The 17,806-nt window shown below is 34.1% G+C and overlaps 1 protein-coding gene across 3 annotated transcripts in view; it reads right to left on the reverse strand.

Annotated features, from left to right (window-relative positions):
- Nucleotides 1-341: 341 nt before the first annotated feature.
- LOC128553651 (cytosolic phospholipase A2-like) overlaps nucleotides 342-17,806 on the reverse strand; it is a 36,595-nt gene continuing 19,130 nt past the window's right edge. For all 3 annotated transcript variants that reach the window (XM_053534826.1, XM_053534827.1, XM_053534828.1), the window contains 4 exons: nucleotides 16,689-16,739; nucleotides 9,969-10,153; nucleotides 3,437-3,623; nucleotides 342-2,654 (listed from right to left, as the gene is read on the reverse strand). In XM_053534826.1, the coding sequence (XP_053390801.1) occupies nucleotides 2,449-2,654; nucleotides 3,437-3,623; nucleotides 9,969-10,153; nucleotides 16,689-16,739 (629 nt within the window). In that variant the 3' untranslated portion in view covers nucleotides 342-2,448. The remainder of the gene's footprint in view (nucleotides 2,655-3,436; nucleotides 3,624-9,968; nucleotides 10,154-16,688; nucleotides 16,740-17,806) is intronic.

Here is a 17,806-nt window from a genome sequence, read left to right on the forward strand (position 1 = left end):
CATGCATATTAATGAAAATAGTCCAGCAGCATACAATACGGAAGGTATAATACGGAATTTAAAAGGTACAATACGGAATTTTGTCTGTCTGTCCATATTAAATTGTGAAATACAAGCAGATTTTTTACAGAATTTATACAGGTATATAATAAAAGGTCGTATACACATGGCATGATACCTCACCCAGACACATTATACTGACACTGGTCAGACCAGGTCTAAAACCTTCCTCTTAAAGCTGAGCTCAAGCGAGGAATACCAGTACCATTTTTTAAGCCTATGGTTTGACGAAGTTCTACCATAGGCTACCGAGGAGGCGTTTTTAAATGAGTGACAATAACACGTTTACAAACCTTTATTAGTATATATAGGAAACTTAAAAACAAGTAAATCAAAATGACAGTTATGTATGTCAATTAAGGGTAAGACAATGGTTCCAATTATGTTCATACACAAATTAACGTCCCAGACCCACATGAAACAAACAACAAAATAATTTAGATCAATATATGTATATAATATAAAGTATCTATTCCTATGAATAACATGTTTATCAAATATATATATATATATATATATATATATATATATATATATATATATATATATATATATATATATATATATATATATATATATATATATATATATATATATAAACATGAACAAAAATAAAACAACAAAATAGGGGCAAACGTACAATAGGGAATACTATGTACAATTAAAGTATGCAGTCACCCTTACAACACTCAACATTGTGCAATCCGTGTATATGCGCAAACTGATTGAGCACATAGAAATGGGTACACGTGAGCGTGCTTATGTGCATACCGACTGAGAACATGGAAATAGGTACACGTGAGCGTGCATATCTGCATACCGACTGTATTCATAAACTACAATGAAAAGATTATAAGATTCTTTCACTGGTTATAGTCGCAGATGGGAAATTCCGGCCTCGAGGGTAACTGTTTACGTGGTAACGAACTCCAGCCGAGTTACCCGAGAGCCGGATATATTCATCTGCACCTACAACCAGAGATTGAATCTTTTTCTTGCATACCATATTCAAGAAATAATAATAATGATAAAATCAATCGAACGACTTTCTTTTTAGAACTATTGCTCACAGTAGCGTATTTAAACAAAGCGTGAGAAACCAACGTCCGTAAACAGGAAAGACGTCATGACGTTTCAAAGGCAAAATAACAATGTTTAGTTCCGGTTTTGTTTAATCAGTTGCAGCGTAACGTTATGAATTTTTGATAAAATAACTTTTGTTGAATCGAGAAATATACTATCAGGAACAAAGAGGAACTGTCATGGCATTGGATATTTATTCCGTTTTTGAAATAAAATATAGATTACTACATAAATCTTCTACATATATGTAGTTCGTATGCGTCATTTACAGCACGGGAGTCATCTTCGAGCACATACCGGAAATCCCCGTCTGGTATGGAAGAAAAAAACACGTCTATGAAATTAAAGCTGCAAGTCTATATAAAACGAAAATTAACGTCTAAAAACGCAAAACTCAAACAAAAACTTAGTATAAAATAGCACTCAGTAACTTTAATCCAAAAAAGATCCTTCGAATTGCATTCGTATAACTTTTATGCTTTCTATGATGATTTGCCGTTATTTATTAATTTTCGTACGTTTTATCGATGAAGTATCATACAAGCTGTTCCATCTATTCCTTACAGGTAAAATAGCATTTTATAACACGTTATGATTTTTCTCTTAGCCGCTCGGTTATGACTATTCAGAACCTTTGTAAACATCTGAAGAAAATAAATTTCATATAAACAACATTTCCTATGGAGCGACAAATTTCCAATGATTTTATTAGCAATTACACTTCAAATGCGTATTTTATATCTGTCCAACAGTGTATGTTACTGACGTCCAGAGAATACTTCTACATAGTCCTAACTGTATTAAGTGTAAGTTCCATCAGTATAACTTTAAAGTATTCAGATGAACATGTCAGTCAAATAATCTCACTAATATTTGCAGGAATGTCTGTTAAGCGCTTCAATGTATTTTTTAGATGTTTTTCTTTGAGAACACTTAAAGTACTATGGTGACAATTTGTAATTTTTAGAAGAAAATTGTTAAACATTACATAAATAGTAAATGCTCCTTTCCTAGACGTTATTTTATTATTGTTGTCATTTTCTTCCTTCATATCGATTTTCGCTATTTTGTAAATTCTAGACATCTGAAGTAGTAAAATGAGTAAATTTGTATGATGGCATAGTTTGATTTTGTTTAGATAGCAATATGCTTGTCTGTGCGTACACTTAATTTTGAACAAATACCCCTTTTAAAACTTTTAAGGAAACAAAACAAAAACATCTAAATGGTGGGAACTGGGGTAGCTGTTTGCTCAGTATATGACTTCTCAGTGATATGTGCCATTTTTACATCTTTTCCTCTGTACTAATTTGCTCGCTTCTTAACACACTTTTTTATATTTTCAATGATCTCCTCTTTCCATAGTAATGTGTTGAATTCCATCAGGTCAGCCAGACGGTCAAACGCTTGGTTTGTGTATTTGAAGTTCGATGTAGAATATGAGCCGTTTGGATCGTCGAAGATATCAAAGTTACCGTAATCCTTTTCTTCTTTAGTTCTCCTTGGCACGCCTAGAAAACAATGGCAATGCTATAATATCGTTTGCCATATCAAACAGATTCGCTTAAGATTAAGGTTCTAGTACAATATTATGATACTAAGGTGATATTTTTGTTTTAGGATTTGCCGCCTCTTTGATCATTGTTTTTCATACAACTCTATCAAACTGTTCTACGAATACATATATTATATCAGTATAGAGTATTTTTTCTACTTTCACTTTAATTTTGCAGTTTGATGCACAATGTACATTTTGTAACATTTTCAACACTCGGACTATCGAGACTCCCAGCAAGTGTGAATGATACAAAATATGTTTGGTGAAAGCTTGATATAGACTAAGTCTACTAAACAGACCATGGACAGTTGAAAAACAAGTTTCGAAGGGAGTAATGCATATATTTCCAAACAAGAACAAGATTGTCTCTGTAAACACTATTGCTTATTTCTTCTGAACAATTCAGGAATGGTAAATGAAGCATTAATTTCCAAGAATTTACCACGGGGGTAGTATCAAAACACTTGCATTGAGCCCGTAAAAAATATACTTAAAGCAACAAGTTGAAAATGAATATGTATACACTGAATCTGTCAAAGTCATATGACGAAAACGTAGCACTATATCTAATGTACTTAATCTAGAATTTTATGAGATAATGTTTGTTAATTGTAAGTAAAGCAACACTAAAATGTGTTATTTCTTGACATCCCTTATTACCTTATCACTACTATTTTGCAAGTACTTTCGCTTACCAGATAAAACTACATACTGCACTGAAAGTGAAATACATACCTGGTGCTTTATACTCTCGAAATTCAGCATTAAGGATAACGAAATGCATGACGATCGGGCATTTCGGATCGTCGGGATTTTCGAACACATAGCATTCCTTGAGTCCCTCACGGTCAGTAATGTCAGGGTCGATATCAGGGAATGGGAATTTATTAAGCTTTGCCCACTCCTTGGCTAACAACAGCTCCTATGATTAAACGTATAATTGAAAACTAGAGAAACAAGTAAATTTCTTTAAAATATAATTTTAACGTTTAGCCTTACGTTTTGAGAAAAAAAATCAAACAACACCAAATTATAGAAAGAAATGTTTGTTTCAAGTGAAAATTGAACAGCATGTAAAACAAGTATATTACTCTAAGAAACAAGTGTCAGTATACTGATATAAACATTGAATTTTTGAAAAGGGCTACTTAAAGGGGCCCCACTTCCGGACAGTTAAATTTTAACGCCTTTAAAAAACTCACCGTTTTCAAATAACTGTTACATATGTTCGTTCTGATGCATTTGCAATAGCGTACGAGTGTTATTTCACGTAACTAGGTGAAACACAGTTTTCAGCAATTGTTTATTTTCATTTCTTTACAAATGACATTCATTTTCAAAAGGGGACAACTTTTTCAGAATATTTTAAGTATCCGTCATACGGGACAGTACGGCAAAACATGTAATGGTCAGGTAGAATATTGGTAAAGATGTTGTTCGTTTATACAATATTTCTACGTTTTGATGATATACTCCTAAACATTAAGCCAACCGACCACTTGACACGGAAACTCCAGTAGTATATGATACTTCGAGCGGAGGTGATCATACACGTAACAAACTTGTATAAAGCATGACATTATATAAATATCATATGGCAGCGTGTGTGACATTGATATTGTCAACCCGAGGGCAGAATGTCACCCCTGGCGAAAACCGAGTGATGACATTCTGTTTCGAGGATTGACAATATCAATGTCACACACGCATGATATTTGTTTTATTATACCGAACAGAATTTAGTACATAAAAATGTTAGTATAAGCAATATTTATTTTTGGAACAACATACACATTGCATGTACAACAATTTTTTACAGGTCAAATACATGGATTGGAAAACAAGCTAATAGCTTATGTAAATTCCTTTCCAATAAATAAATTTACAGCAATACATGTACAAGGTTACGATCAGTATGACATTAATAAACATTGTAACGAAATAATTCAATTAATACGTTGAATAGTGTTTCAAGGGTTGGAAAATTGTTTGGGGTAACCCGTCATGAGAAGTAACCTAAGTGTACTGACACTTTTAAACGTTACTAATATCAAATAAAATTTTAATGTGAGAAATGAGTTAGAACAATAAAATCGATAGAAAAGAAAAGAAGAAAAAGGAAGGACTCACACAGCTCTTGACATCAGTCCAAATACGAATACCACAAAATCCGGCTATGTCATTAACCAAATCGTTTAGAAGAAGATATAAAGCTTTGCACTTTTAGAAACACCTGACTGATTTGATCGAACGTGAGGTGCTCATCTCCATAAAGGAGATTGCTAACTGTATATGCACATGGGAGATTGCTAAGGATTTCTTGTCTCTGCATGGTGTAACGGGGACATTGAAGCGGGATCCGCATCTGCCGATTGCAGTGTCGGTAATGTGTTTGCTATGAAGGTCAAAATTTAAAAAGCTGCGCCCGAGACGTAGACGAGTATGTAATATCTGGTTTTTACGTGTTCCAACGTTAAAAAGGGCGGGAGACTTTGTTGTTTTGTGATTTTGGTTTTGAAGTTGTGAAGAGTGTTACAATTTCGAACGTCAGATGGGAGAGAATCCCAGTCGCGAATAGTTTCTGGCAAAAAGGAAGAGTTACAAAGTTGTGTTCTAGATGGTATCATAGGTATGTAATCGGAATTTCTTGGTTTTCAGAAATCAAACTGCTGAGATAATGAGGAGTAAGACCGTTTGTCATTTTGTAGAATAGAACGAGCCTGTTTTTCTTACGCCTTATTGGAAGGGTCTCCCACCGAAGTTCAGACATCATTGTTTGAATATTGCATAATTTGGTCGCACCAGTAACGATCCTCGCAGCCTCGTTTTGAACAGCATCTATATCTTTTTATTTAATTCTACAGAACAATTGTCCCATATAACATCTCCGTACTCAAGAAGAGGCCTAACGAATGAAAAGTACATTCTTCCGATACTGGAACGCGACAAGATAAATTTCAGCGATCGCTTTATGCCTAACCTCTGCCAGGCTTTATTTACAGACGAAGATATATGCTCCCTCCACTTAGCGTCCTCGGAAAATGAAATACCAAGATGTTTGTGCTGGGGGGTTCGTTTTGAGGAGACTGCGCTTTTGGTGCGTGGCATTCCCTGTTTGATATTTTTCTTTGTTTTTAACAGAAAAAAGGGACGTCAACCATGATAAGAGTGGGGTGGTTTGCATGATCTCTCTTCCTAGAGAAGCGAACAGTTTCAGTTTTTTGGGGGTTAAAATCCACCAGCCAAGATCTTGACCAGTTTGTTATTTTACGAAGATCAGAACTTAGAACAACAGCGGATGCATCCAGGAAATCAACAGTTGTGTAAAGTGTAGTATCAGCGGCAAACAGCCGGATGTTCGCCAGAAGATCATTTACAATATCGTTTATATAGATGCGAAACAAAAGTGGTCCAAGGATTGAACCCTGAGAAACGCCAGCGAACATGTCTCGGCAGGACGAAGAAGTATTTGAAATAACAACTCGTTGCCGACGGCCCGAAAGGTATGACGAGAACCACTCTAGAAGCTTTCCGTGGATTCCAAAAGAAGAAAGTTTGTGGAGGAGACCCCGATGCCAGATTCTATCGAAAGCTTTTGATATATCACAAAACACCGCTCGCACTTCCTTGCCCTCATCTAGTGCTTGACATATTTCATTGTAAAAGAAGGTCGGCTGATTAACCGTTGAATCACCTTTTATGAAATCAGATTGATGCGGGGTTAGGAGTTTATTAGCGACAATGTAACTGTAGACATGCTTGTGGATACAGCGTTCCATAAGTTTGCCTATGCTATTAAGAGCGAGACAGAACGATAGGTAGACGGTTTGGATGGTCTTTTCAGTCAATGGTTGGTAGATAATAAGTTGTCACTTTATTTAGGTAAAACTGAGTCAATCTTATTTGGATCTAAACATAGATTAAGGTCAAATCCAACTCTTGATATTACATGCAATGGTACAACTATTGAACCAACTTTTATCTTGGTGCATTCCTTGATCAGACCTTATCTTTCGATTCAAAGGCTCGCTCCGTACTAAAACAAAGGCTAACGCAAGGTTAAAATATCTATATCGGAAGAAACGTTATCTTACTCAACACACCAAGAAACTCCTTGTCATGGCCCTAATCCAATGTCATTTTTATTACGCCTGTTCTATATGGTACCTTACTCTGACTCAGTTACTTAAATCAAAGCTCCAAACCACACAGAATAAGTTAATGAGGTTTGTTCTGGACCTTGATGCTAGGTCGCACATTGGCCCAGAGCACTTTAAATCTCTCAACTGGTTACCAGTCAACAAACGTGTAGATAAGATTATCCTGTGTCATGTTTTTAAGATAAAAAATGGCTTAGCCCCGGACTACATGGGAGACAATTTTATCCCACAGGATACTATTCATTCATATAGGACAAGGTTAAGTCACACAGGTGCTTTTGCTGTTCCAAAGGACAAAGGTTTTGGGTTAAAGTCCTTTTTCTTTTCTGGTATTTCCCTATGGAACTAGTTGCCTGCTAGTATAGCACAGACTGAGAAATTACCTGTTTTTAAAACATTAGTAAAGAATTATCTACTAGACAATTTAGCATAATTACTTTAATGTGTTTTAATAACTATTTAATGTGTTTTAATAACTATTCATATGGCTTTCGATGTATGAACATTTTAACTTAAGCTCGCATTTTACTTTTTGATATAGTTGTGCAATTTCCATCTAGTCAAATAATTCTTTATTTGATATAGTTGTGCAATTTCCATCTAGTCGCATACTTCAATTTCCATCTAGTCATATAATTCTGTACACTCTGTTATGCCTCTCTATGTCATGCCACCAACACAAAGGACCACAATGGAAATAAGAGTTTTCTCTTCTTTGTGTAATCCTTGGTGACGGTGTGCCTGTCATGGCTATTTTTAATTTCATGTATGCATTATGTTATTATGTTGTATTTACTATACATGCTGTTTTTAATTGTCCATGTATATGCAGTCCTTACCGAAATAAATCGATCTATCTGCTGACAGGGATATTTGGTAAGTCGTGACCGGAATCGTCTATGGATGACTGAGAACCGAAATATTGATTTAATAAGTTTGCTTTGTCTACATCGCTTGACGCTTGGGTATTGCCACTTACTAAGTTCTGGCTAGATCTTGAGGACTCGTTTTGGTTACCTCTTTAGCCAGTTTGAACCATTCTTTGGCTGTTGTAATATTAGAGTTCATTTTATCAATAAGTTTTGAAAAGTAGTCAGATTTCGATTTTCTTATTAGATTTGTAACTTCATTTCTTATTTTCCTAAAATTAGCCCAGGTAATAGGATAAATGGAGGATTTCGCTATTTTATGGATTCTGTTGCGTTTTTGTATTATTTTTCTAATTTATCTGAAATGATGTCAGCTGTTGATTTAAGGTCATTATTGTTTTAAAAAAATTCCAGTCACATATTTCCAGTTCTTGTCTAAAATCATTAAAATTACAACGGTTATTGCCAAATTCGGCGTTTAAAACAAGACTTTTCGGTTTGTTGAATTAGAGGACACAGACGACTGGGCAGTGGAAACGAACTAGGTCTGGAACAAAGGATCGGCAACAAAACTATAAATGACATTATTGGGATGTTTTATAAAAAAAACAAGTCTGTGAGGGAAGAAGATCGTTCTGTGAAGTGAGTAGGAGTATCTATAAGCGGATGTGCATTGTAAAATTATGATGACAAAACTCTGTTCAACCGGTTGAATGGATTTGTTTGTTTGTTTGTTTTGGGTTTAACTCCGTTTTTCAACAGTATTTCAGTCATGTAACGGCGGGCAGTTAACCTTACCAGTATTCCTGGATTCTGTACCAATACAAACCTGTTGTCTGCAAGTAACTGCCAACTTCCCCACATGAATAAGAGGTGGAGGACTAATGATTTCAGACACAATGTCGTTTATCAAATAGTCAGGGAGAACATACGCCCCGCCCGAGGATCGAACTCGCGACCGCGAGATCCGTAGACCAACGCTCTTACCTACTGAGCTAAACGGGTGGGCTTTGAATGGATTTGAAAGCATGTCAGTGTTAAAGTCGCCTGTTATCAAAATATCATCACAAGGTTCATTAAAGGCCTGATCAATACTATGTTCAAGACGATGTTTACGATTATTTACATATAACTCTATCCATACAGCTTCGAGACCATTAACCGATAAGTCTTAGCGATGAGTAACGTTAATGTTCTGGCGTACGTAAATCGCCACAACGTCACCTAATCTGTCGATACGATCGCTTTGAACGGGTTGAATAAAGCCAGAAATAAGAACATCTTCATTTATAACATCGTGGCCTTTGTCTGTTCGTTTTGTTCTCGTGTGTTGGCTTTGTGTGTGTGTGCGTGTGCGTGTGTGTGTGTGTGTGTGTGTGTGTGTCTGCTTGTGGTGTTCACGTCTGCGTGCTGTGGGTTTCGTTTTGGGGAGGCTGTGGTGTGCACGTCTGCGTGCTGTGGGTTTCGTTTTGGGGAGGCTGCGTTTTTGGTACGTGGCCTTCCCTGTTTGATATTTGTCTTTGTTTTTTTTTCTAGTCATGTTTCTGTAAAGACCATGATGTCATAACGGAGATTTTCAACTGCAAGGATATCTAGTTTGGGTTTCAGACTTTTGATATTAAGGTGCAAAATGCTTAAACCACTATTGGGAAGATCAGAGTACATTGATGTTGACATGTCTGACGAAAATGATTCTGGTCCTGGATTCGGGTGAACGTCACCTAATATTATAAGAAGTAGAAGAGTCAAGAAAAATTTAACAACGATGTAAAGTACGACTCGCGTGGAGAAGAGCTGGTACACTAAGGCTCTGTTAGATTCTAGAACACGTTCAAATGTGAATGTCATGGTGGGTGATACCTTTCACTTATGAGAGCCTTCAGAACGTTTTTTATTCATTTAATTTAACAGTTTCATCTTCAGCGCGGTAATCGCCTGTGTACATATTGAATAGTGACGTCACTACTATATATGTACAAGGTAGGCAATCATACGGCTAGAAAATGAAGTAATTAATAGCCCTAATATGACATTCAAAATATCAGCGAGGTCACATGACCTGACAGTCACTTCCGCTTGGTCACGTGTCAAAAAGTTGAAAATATTTTTGATAGTCAAAATATCTCTTTCTCTGGTAATGGGATTTTATCATTGTAGGCAAAAGAAAGGTATAATAAAAAACGCGTTAAAATACTTGAACAACCGTATGTAAGAAAAAGAAAATCAATAATATTATACCGAAAAAAGCGATGTTTCATCCTGATCGCGTGAACTATATTCGAATGACAGAACAAGGTCCACTCCTCGCTGAGGTCGTAGCAGTAGTGGGTAGGGAGAATTGAAGGCCAGGCCGGCATCCACAGCATACAACTTCTTCGGTGACGTAGGGACTTTCTCAAATATGTCTTTATTCCGGTCTTTAGCTGAATAGATAAAAACGAATACGCAATGAACGAAATCGTATATGGTGAATTATTACATAATCATTTTAACACTACATTATGTTAAAGCAGCCTTGAGTTCTTAAAGTGATTTGCGATGTCGTCATAAAGTCTGTCGTTGCGATTAAAAGTTCATAAACTTTCCAATTATCATTGATATAAACAACAAAGTAGCGGTATCTCCACTGCAGAACTCGAGAAAAGTTCACGATAAAAGGTCAATTAGCTAATAATTGTGATAATGTACGTCAAGACAGGTACATGAAAAAAAATTGTTATGATTTGTTGTGTTCTTTTTCTGAACAAAGAAAAAAATCATGTAAATATTTTTAAAAAAACTTCAAAACAGGAAAGAGTTCTATAACTTCTATCTTAATTCCATTTAATTACTGTTCAATTATAACTAATAAATGTGCTATAGATTTCTGATCTAAAATTGAAACGGGACATGAACAAAGAAAATTCAGGCATTGAGAAATATAGATATCAACATAGGTATGGTAATATATCGTAGGTTCGAAGATTATCAAATAAAACAAGTATAAAACACAAAATTTATTTAGCTTGTTGTTTTATTTGATATATTATTCCCTACTCTAACCAAATATTTAAGAATATCCTTTGGAATCATAAAATGCAACCTACCAAAAAGAATAGCAGATTTTTATGTTTCTTGGTTGTGTGATATGCTTCCAAAGCAACTTTTCACAGTTTTTATTGTTTATTAGAGGTAATGAAATGTGAAACACTGAACACACTAGCAAACATCGGCTTAAGCGGAAGTTTATCATAAAATGGGCTCAATGATCCCAAAGGACCAGAAATATACTATCACTAAATGATTAAGGTGAAATAACTCAATTATTGTTTCAAGGCCTGGGTATCACTTAGTAGAACCCAACGCCTGATTCTATCTCTTTGCATTCAATTTTGTTCTATGCTTATAATCTGTCATCCGTAACATGCTGGCGTAATAAGGTCGGTGGTTCTACCCAGGTGTCCGCCCGTGAAGAAATACTGCACGAATAGGCACCTGGAATTTTCCTTCAATATAAAAGCTAGGATGTCGCCATATGACATATAATTGTGTCGGTGCGACGTTAAACCCTAAACAACTGATAAAATAAAAATTTAATAATTTCCATTAATTCTTTCCTTTTTGCCGTAGAGTCTGGAAGATCGATTTATTTATTTGTTTGTTTGTTTGGGGTTTAACGCCGTTTTTTTTCAATAGTATTTCAGTTATGTACAAGCAGTCTACCTAACCAGTGTCCCTGGATTCTGTACCAGTACAAACCTGTTCTCCCCAAGTAACTGCCAACTCCTGAATCGGAGGTGGAGGACGAATGATGTCAGACAGAATCATCAAATACGCCCCTCCCTGTGATCGAACTCGCGACCCCGAGATCCATAGATCCGCGCTCTCCCTATTGAGCTAAGCGAGCATGAGGTAGTACCCTCTGTCAAATTAAAGCACAGACAAATGTGGATACAATTAGTCATCATTATAGCTCTACCGAAGCAACCCATGACGCATATGGTACCATACTTAAAATGTATGAAATACAGCTGATTTTGATTTATCTCTCGCATACTTTTGTCACTTTTAAAGAAATGATCATGTGTCAATGATGGAACTATGTGCATGTTTTTGATGAGAGTAAATAGTTGAAAATGTTTCTTATATAAAGGATTGACACGCATCTGCACCTTGTACAAACTTACGGACTCGGATTCGATGGGCTGATGTGGAACCTAATGCTGTTTTCATGATAACTGGACTAGGACTTAATAGTGATGGCAAGTAACCTTATGCACCTTCTTACATAAAAACGGGTTGTTTGTTTCCTTGGTAGTCATGACAACGGGCCAGAACTGTGCACAAAATTGTTACGAGGGGCGTTCGATAAAAAAATGTTACTCCTACCTCCTCTTACTACTATGTAGTTCCGTAACCGGTGGTTATTTTTAAATGCGGGTTTCAGGACATAATTGAGAAATTTATTTAAAACTAAATGACATAAGAATGATAAAAATCGCTGGATTCAAAGTAAAAATATAAACATTTGAGTAAGGTGTACTCGAGTATACTGGACCATTTTATCTCCAAAATGTTGGGATTGTAATATGCATTACCTTGATTCTACTATTCAACAACTAGAATTGTAGTTTAATTTTTAGTTTAAACAGTTGAAACATAATCATCGTCATTTGAAAACCAAAATAAAAAAATGATAACAGTATTAAATGGTGTGAGTATATTTTTACTCGAAAAATTATAAGTTGAGTACTATAAGCCCCTTTAATTTTATCAGGCGTGATGTTCATCGTTGAAAAAAAAAGCTTGTATTTTAATTTGATACTAAATTCTTAATACTCGATTGCGAAACAAGTTCTAACAACTTTGATTAATCACACTTGAGAATCATTACAGATGGAATCAACCTCGGGTTTAGATATTTTAGCTGTTTTGTAAAATGAAAAAACGCAATAAGTAGTTAAAAACAAACTCAAACTCAGAACAATTTGCTGTATCTCGTAGAAAAAATGATAGAATTTTGTGATTTTACAAGTTCTAATTTTCTGACACCCTGGATGCCAAGGATGAAGGTAAAATATAATTATTTTGGCTATAGTCCAGTATACCTGAATACACCTCACTCAAATGATTATATCTTTACTTTGAATCTATCGATTTTTTTTTCAATCATATGGCATTTTGTTTTCAATAAATTGCTCTATAATGTGCTGAAAACTGCATTCAAACCTAACCACTGGTTACGAAACTACACACGGAGTAACATTATTTACTGAACGCCCCTCGTATATTTAAATTTTAACTTCAAAAATGTTAATATTTCATTCCAGTTTTCTTTTTGTCAAATATAGTCAATAGTCAAAAATGGTCAAATGTCAAAACACATTTTACCTTTGTTCAATGTTGGCTATATATTCTACTTCTTTTAGTCTCTTCTTAAATTGTTTAGGTATTTTCTGTCATTCCCATTAGGTCTGTGATTTGACTGATATTATTAACAAGACTAGATATAATGTTGTTTATAGCTATGTTTACACAAAATGTAAAAGGTTTGATGGTATGTCCGAATTTTTACTTTCAAAAATTTTATTCATTTGAAACAGAATACTTGTCAAATCATAAAGCGACATGCCTCCAGGTTTGGCTAAAAGTAATCTGTCTTTCAAATGGAACTTTGGTCATATTATGAACATTAGAATATGAGTTTTTGTTTCCAAAATATTTTAAAAATTCCAAATCAAGAAAAAAAACCCAGGCCGCGGCGACAATAAAGACATTTTCCCGTCGTCGTAACCAATCGCGCTATGGCTGAAGTATTTAACGTCAAAATATAGATATTTATAATCGAGACAGTTTACCTGGAGTAAAAATGTAGTAAAATCAGCAAATTCTCATGTGTTTCCATAATTTTAAGTTTGTCAGTAAATAAGTTGTAAAGCCTTCCTAAGAAATATAGCATTTATTTCAAGATATCTAAAAAAATTGTTATCGTTGTCGAACGATTTGGAGGCATGTCGCTTTAAATATCGTCTGTTTTTATGTATGTATATAACGGAAAGCACATTTAGTCTTAAAATTTCCACATGAAACGGGAGTTATATTAGGACATTACAAGGTCAACGTCGTATTACCAAACTATGGGAGTTATTCTTCTATCACAGCTTTTTAAAAAAGGTGCAATAACTCAAAACTTGTGATGATCTATACATTTAATGGATTCCACAAACTGTATAAAATGATATAAACATATATATAATATATGAAACGTTAATTTGATACATATATTGAATGATTTGTTATTAAGAAAAAAGATACAGCGAGAATGTTTGACATCTAAATCAACATATCTTAGATCATAGACCTACAATGTCTGGAAAGCGCTGTACATTATTCCAGAAATAATAATATATTTCAAAGAAACGTATGAAGGTCAAGTGAGGGTTAATACCTACGGCTTTCCATTATTTCCAAACTTTGTACACGTTTAAGGTTAGAATTAGTTGCTGCAATTAGATATAAACCATAAATGAATTGTATTAGACCATGATTTACGTGTTAATAGTGCAGTCCACAGGTCTTCCGCTATTGAACTAAGTTGACAGCTCAAGTCTATCACTAATGAACTTAGTTGACAGATAAAGTCTATCACTCTATCACTATTGAAATCAGTTGATAACTAAAGTCTTACACTATTGAACTAAATTGATATGTGGTAACTTGACTAGGAATTAATACAGATGGCAAGTAATCTTTTGCACCTTCTTTCATAAAACAGGTTTTAGTTTCCTTTGTTGTCATGAAAACGGGACATAACTTTGTACAAAAATTGTTACGAGGGACGTTCAATAAAAACTGTTACTCCGTATGTAGTTCCGTAACCGGTGGTTATTTTTAAATGCGGTTTACGGCACTTTATTGAGCAATTTATTTGAAACAAAATGCTATAAGAATGATAAAAATCGGTGGATTCAAAGTAAAAATATAAACATTTGAGTAAGGTGTACTCGTGTATACTGGACCATTTTATCTCCAAAATGTTGAGATAGAAATATGCAATTCCTTGATTCTACTATTCAACAACTAGAATTGTAGTTCAATTTTCAGTTTAAACAGTTGAAACATAATCATCGTCATTTGAATACCAAAAAAGTATTAAATGGTGTGAGTATATTTTTACTTGAAAAATGATAAGTTAATTACGATGAACCTCTTCAATTTTATCAGGCATGATATTCATCGTTGAAAAAATCTTGTATTTTAATTTGATACTAATTTCTTAATACTCGATTGCGAAACAAGTTCTAACAACTTTGATTAATCACACTTGAGACTCATTCCAGATGGAATCAACCTCAGGTTTAGATATTTTAGCTGTTCTGTAAAATGAAAAAAAAAACGCAATAAGTAGTTAAAAACAAAGTCAAACTCATAACAATTTGCTGTATCTTGTAGAAAAAATGATAGAATTTTGTGATTTTACAAGTTCTAATTTTCTGATACCCTGGATGCCAAGGACAAAGGTAAGATATAATTATTTTGGCTATGGTCAAGTATACCTAAATACACCTCACTCAAATGATTATATCTTTACTTTGAATCTACCGATTTTTTTTTTTCAGTCATATGGCATTTTGTTTTCAATAAATTGCTCTATAATATACAGAAAACCGCATTCAAACCTAACCACTGGTTACGAAACTACACACGGAGTAACATTATTTATTGAACGCCCCTCGTATATTTAAATTTTAACTTCAAAAATGTTAATATTTCATTTCCAGTTTTCATTTTGTCAAATATAGTCAATCGTCAAAAATGGTCAAATGTCAAAAGACATTTTACCTTTGTTCAATGTTGGCTATAAATTCTACTTCTTTTAGTCTCTTCTTAAATTCTTTAGGTATTTTCTGTCATTTACATTATGTCTGTGATTTGACTGATATTATTAACAAGACTAGACATAAGGTTGTTTAGATCTATGTTTAGAGAAAAATGTGAAAGGTTTGATGGTATGTCCGAAATTTTACCCGAAATTTTATTCATTTGAAACAGAATACTTGTCAAATCATAAAAACGACATGCCTCCAGGTTTGGCTAAAAATAATTTTTCTTTCAAATTGATGTTTGGTCATATTATGAACGTTAGAATATGAGTTTTTGTTTCTAAAATATTTTAAAAATTCCAAATCAAGAAAAAAGGATGACCGCGTCGGGAATCGAAACCCGGGCCGCAGCGGCTATAAAGACATTTTCCCGTCGTCGTAACCAATAGCGCTATGGCTTAAGTAGTTAATAATGACGTCAAAATATAGATATTTATAATAGATACAGTTTACCTGGAGTAAAAGCGTGACAAACGCTTTTCGATTCTCATCGTAAAAAGTAGTAAAATCAGCAAATTCTCATGTGTTTCCGTAATTTTAAGTTTGTCAGTAATTAAAGTTTAAAGCCTTCTTAAGAAATATAGCATTTATTTCAAGATATCTAAAAAAATTTATTTTCGTTGTCGGACGATCTAGAGGCATGTCGCTTTAAATATCGTCTGTTTTTATGTATGTATCTAACGGAAAGCATATTTAGTCTTAAAGTTTCCACATGAAACGGGAGTTATATTAGGACATTACAAGGTCAACGTCGTATTACCAAACTATGGGAGTTATTCTTCTATCACAGCGTTTAAAAAAAAAGGTGCAATATTTCAAAACTTGTGATGATATATACATTTAATGGATTCCACAAACTGTATAAAATGATATAAACGAAAATATATATGAAAAGTTAATTTGATAGATATATTGAATGATTTATTATTAAGGAAAAAAAAAGCGAGAATGTTTGACATCTAAATCAACATATCTTGGATCATAGACCTACAATGTCTGGAAAACGCTGTACATTATTGCAGAAATTATAATATATTTCAAAAGGATATTAAAAGTCAAAGAAACTTATAAAGGTCAGGTGAGGGTTAATACTTACGGCTTTCTTTTAACCCGGGTCTTTGTTTAGATCTAAAGTTATCCTTAACTGCTGCAATTAGATATAAATCATAAATAAATTGTATTAGACCATGATTTACGTGTAAATAGTGCAGTCCACAGGTCTATCACTATGAAACTAATTTGACACCTAAAGTCTATTGCTAATGAACTTAGTTGACGGAAAAAGTCTATCACTCTATCACTATTGAACTCAGTTGACAACTAAAGTCTTATACTATTGAACTATATTGATACGTGGTAACTTGACTAGGACGTAACAGAGATGGCAAGTAATCTTATGCACCTTCGTACATAAAAACTGGTTGTTTGTTTCCATTTTTGTCATGACAACGGGCAAGAACTATGTACAAATTGTTACGAGGGGCGTTCAATAAAAACTTTTACTCCGTATGTAGTTCCGGTTATTTTTTAATGCGGTTTACGGCACTTTATTCAGCAATTTATTTGAAACAAAATGCCATAAGAATGATAGAAATCGGTGGATTCAAAGTAAAAATATAAACATTTGAGTAAGGTGTACTCGTGTATACTGGACCATTTTATCTCCAAAATGTTGAGATTGTAATAAGCAATTCCTTGATTCTACTATTCAACAACTAGAATTGTAGTTCAATTTTCAGTTTAAACAGTTGAAACATAATCATCGTCATTTGAAAACCAAAATAAAAAAAAAATAAGAGTGTTAAATTGTGTGAGTATATTTTTACTCGAAAAACGATAAGTTGAGTACTATAAGCCCCTTCAATTTTATCAGGCATGATGTTCATCGTTGAAAACAAGTCTTGTATTTTAATTTGATACCAATTTCTTAATACTCGATTGCGAAACAAGTTCTAACACCTTTGATTAATCACACTTGAGACTCATTCCAGATGGAATCAACCTCGAATTTAGATATTTTAACTGTTTTGTAAAATGAAAAAACGCAATAAATAGTTAAAACAAACTCAAACTCAGAACAATTTGCTGTATCTCGTAGAAAAAATGATAGAATTTTGTGATTTTACAAGTTCTAATTTTCTGACACCCTGGATGCCAAGGACGAACGTAAGATATGATTATTAAGGCTATGGTCCAGTATACCTGAATACACCT

This window comes from Mercenaria mercenaria, unplaced genomic scaffold (assembly GCF_021730395.1).
Source record: "Mercenaria mercenaria strain notata unplaced genomic scaffold, MADL_Memer_1 contig_4147, whole genome shotgun sequence".
In the NCBI taxonomy this organism is placed as follows: Eukaryota; Metazoa; Mollusca; class Bivalvia; order Venerida; family Veneridae; genus Mercenaria; species Mercenaria mercenaria.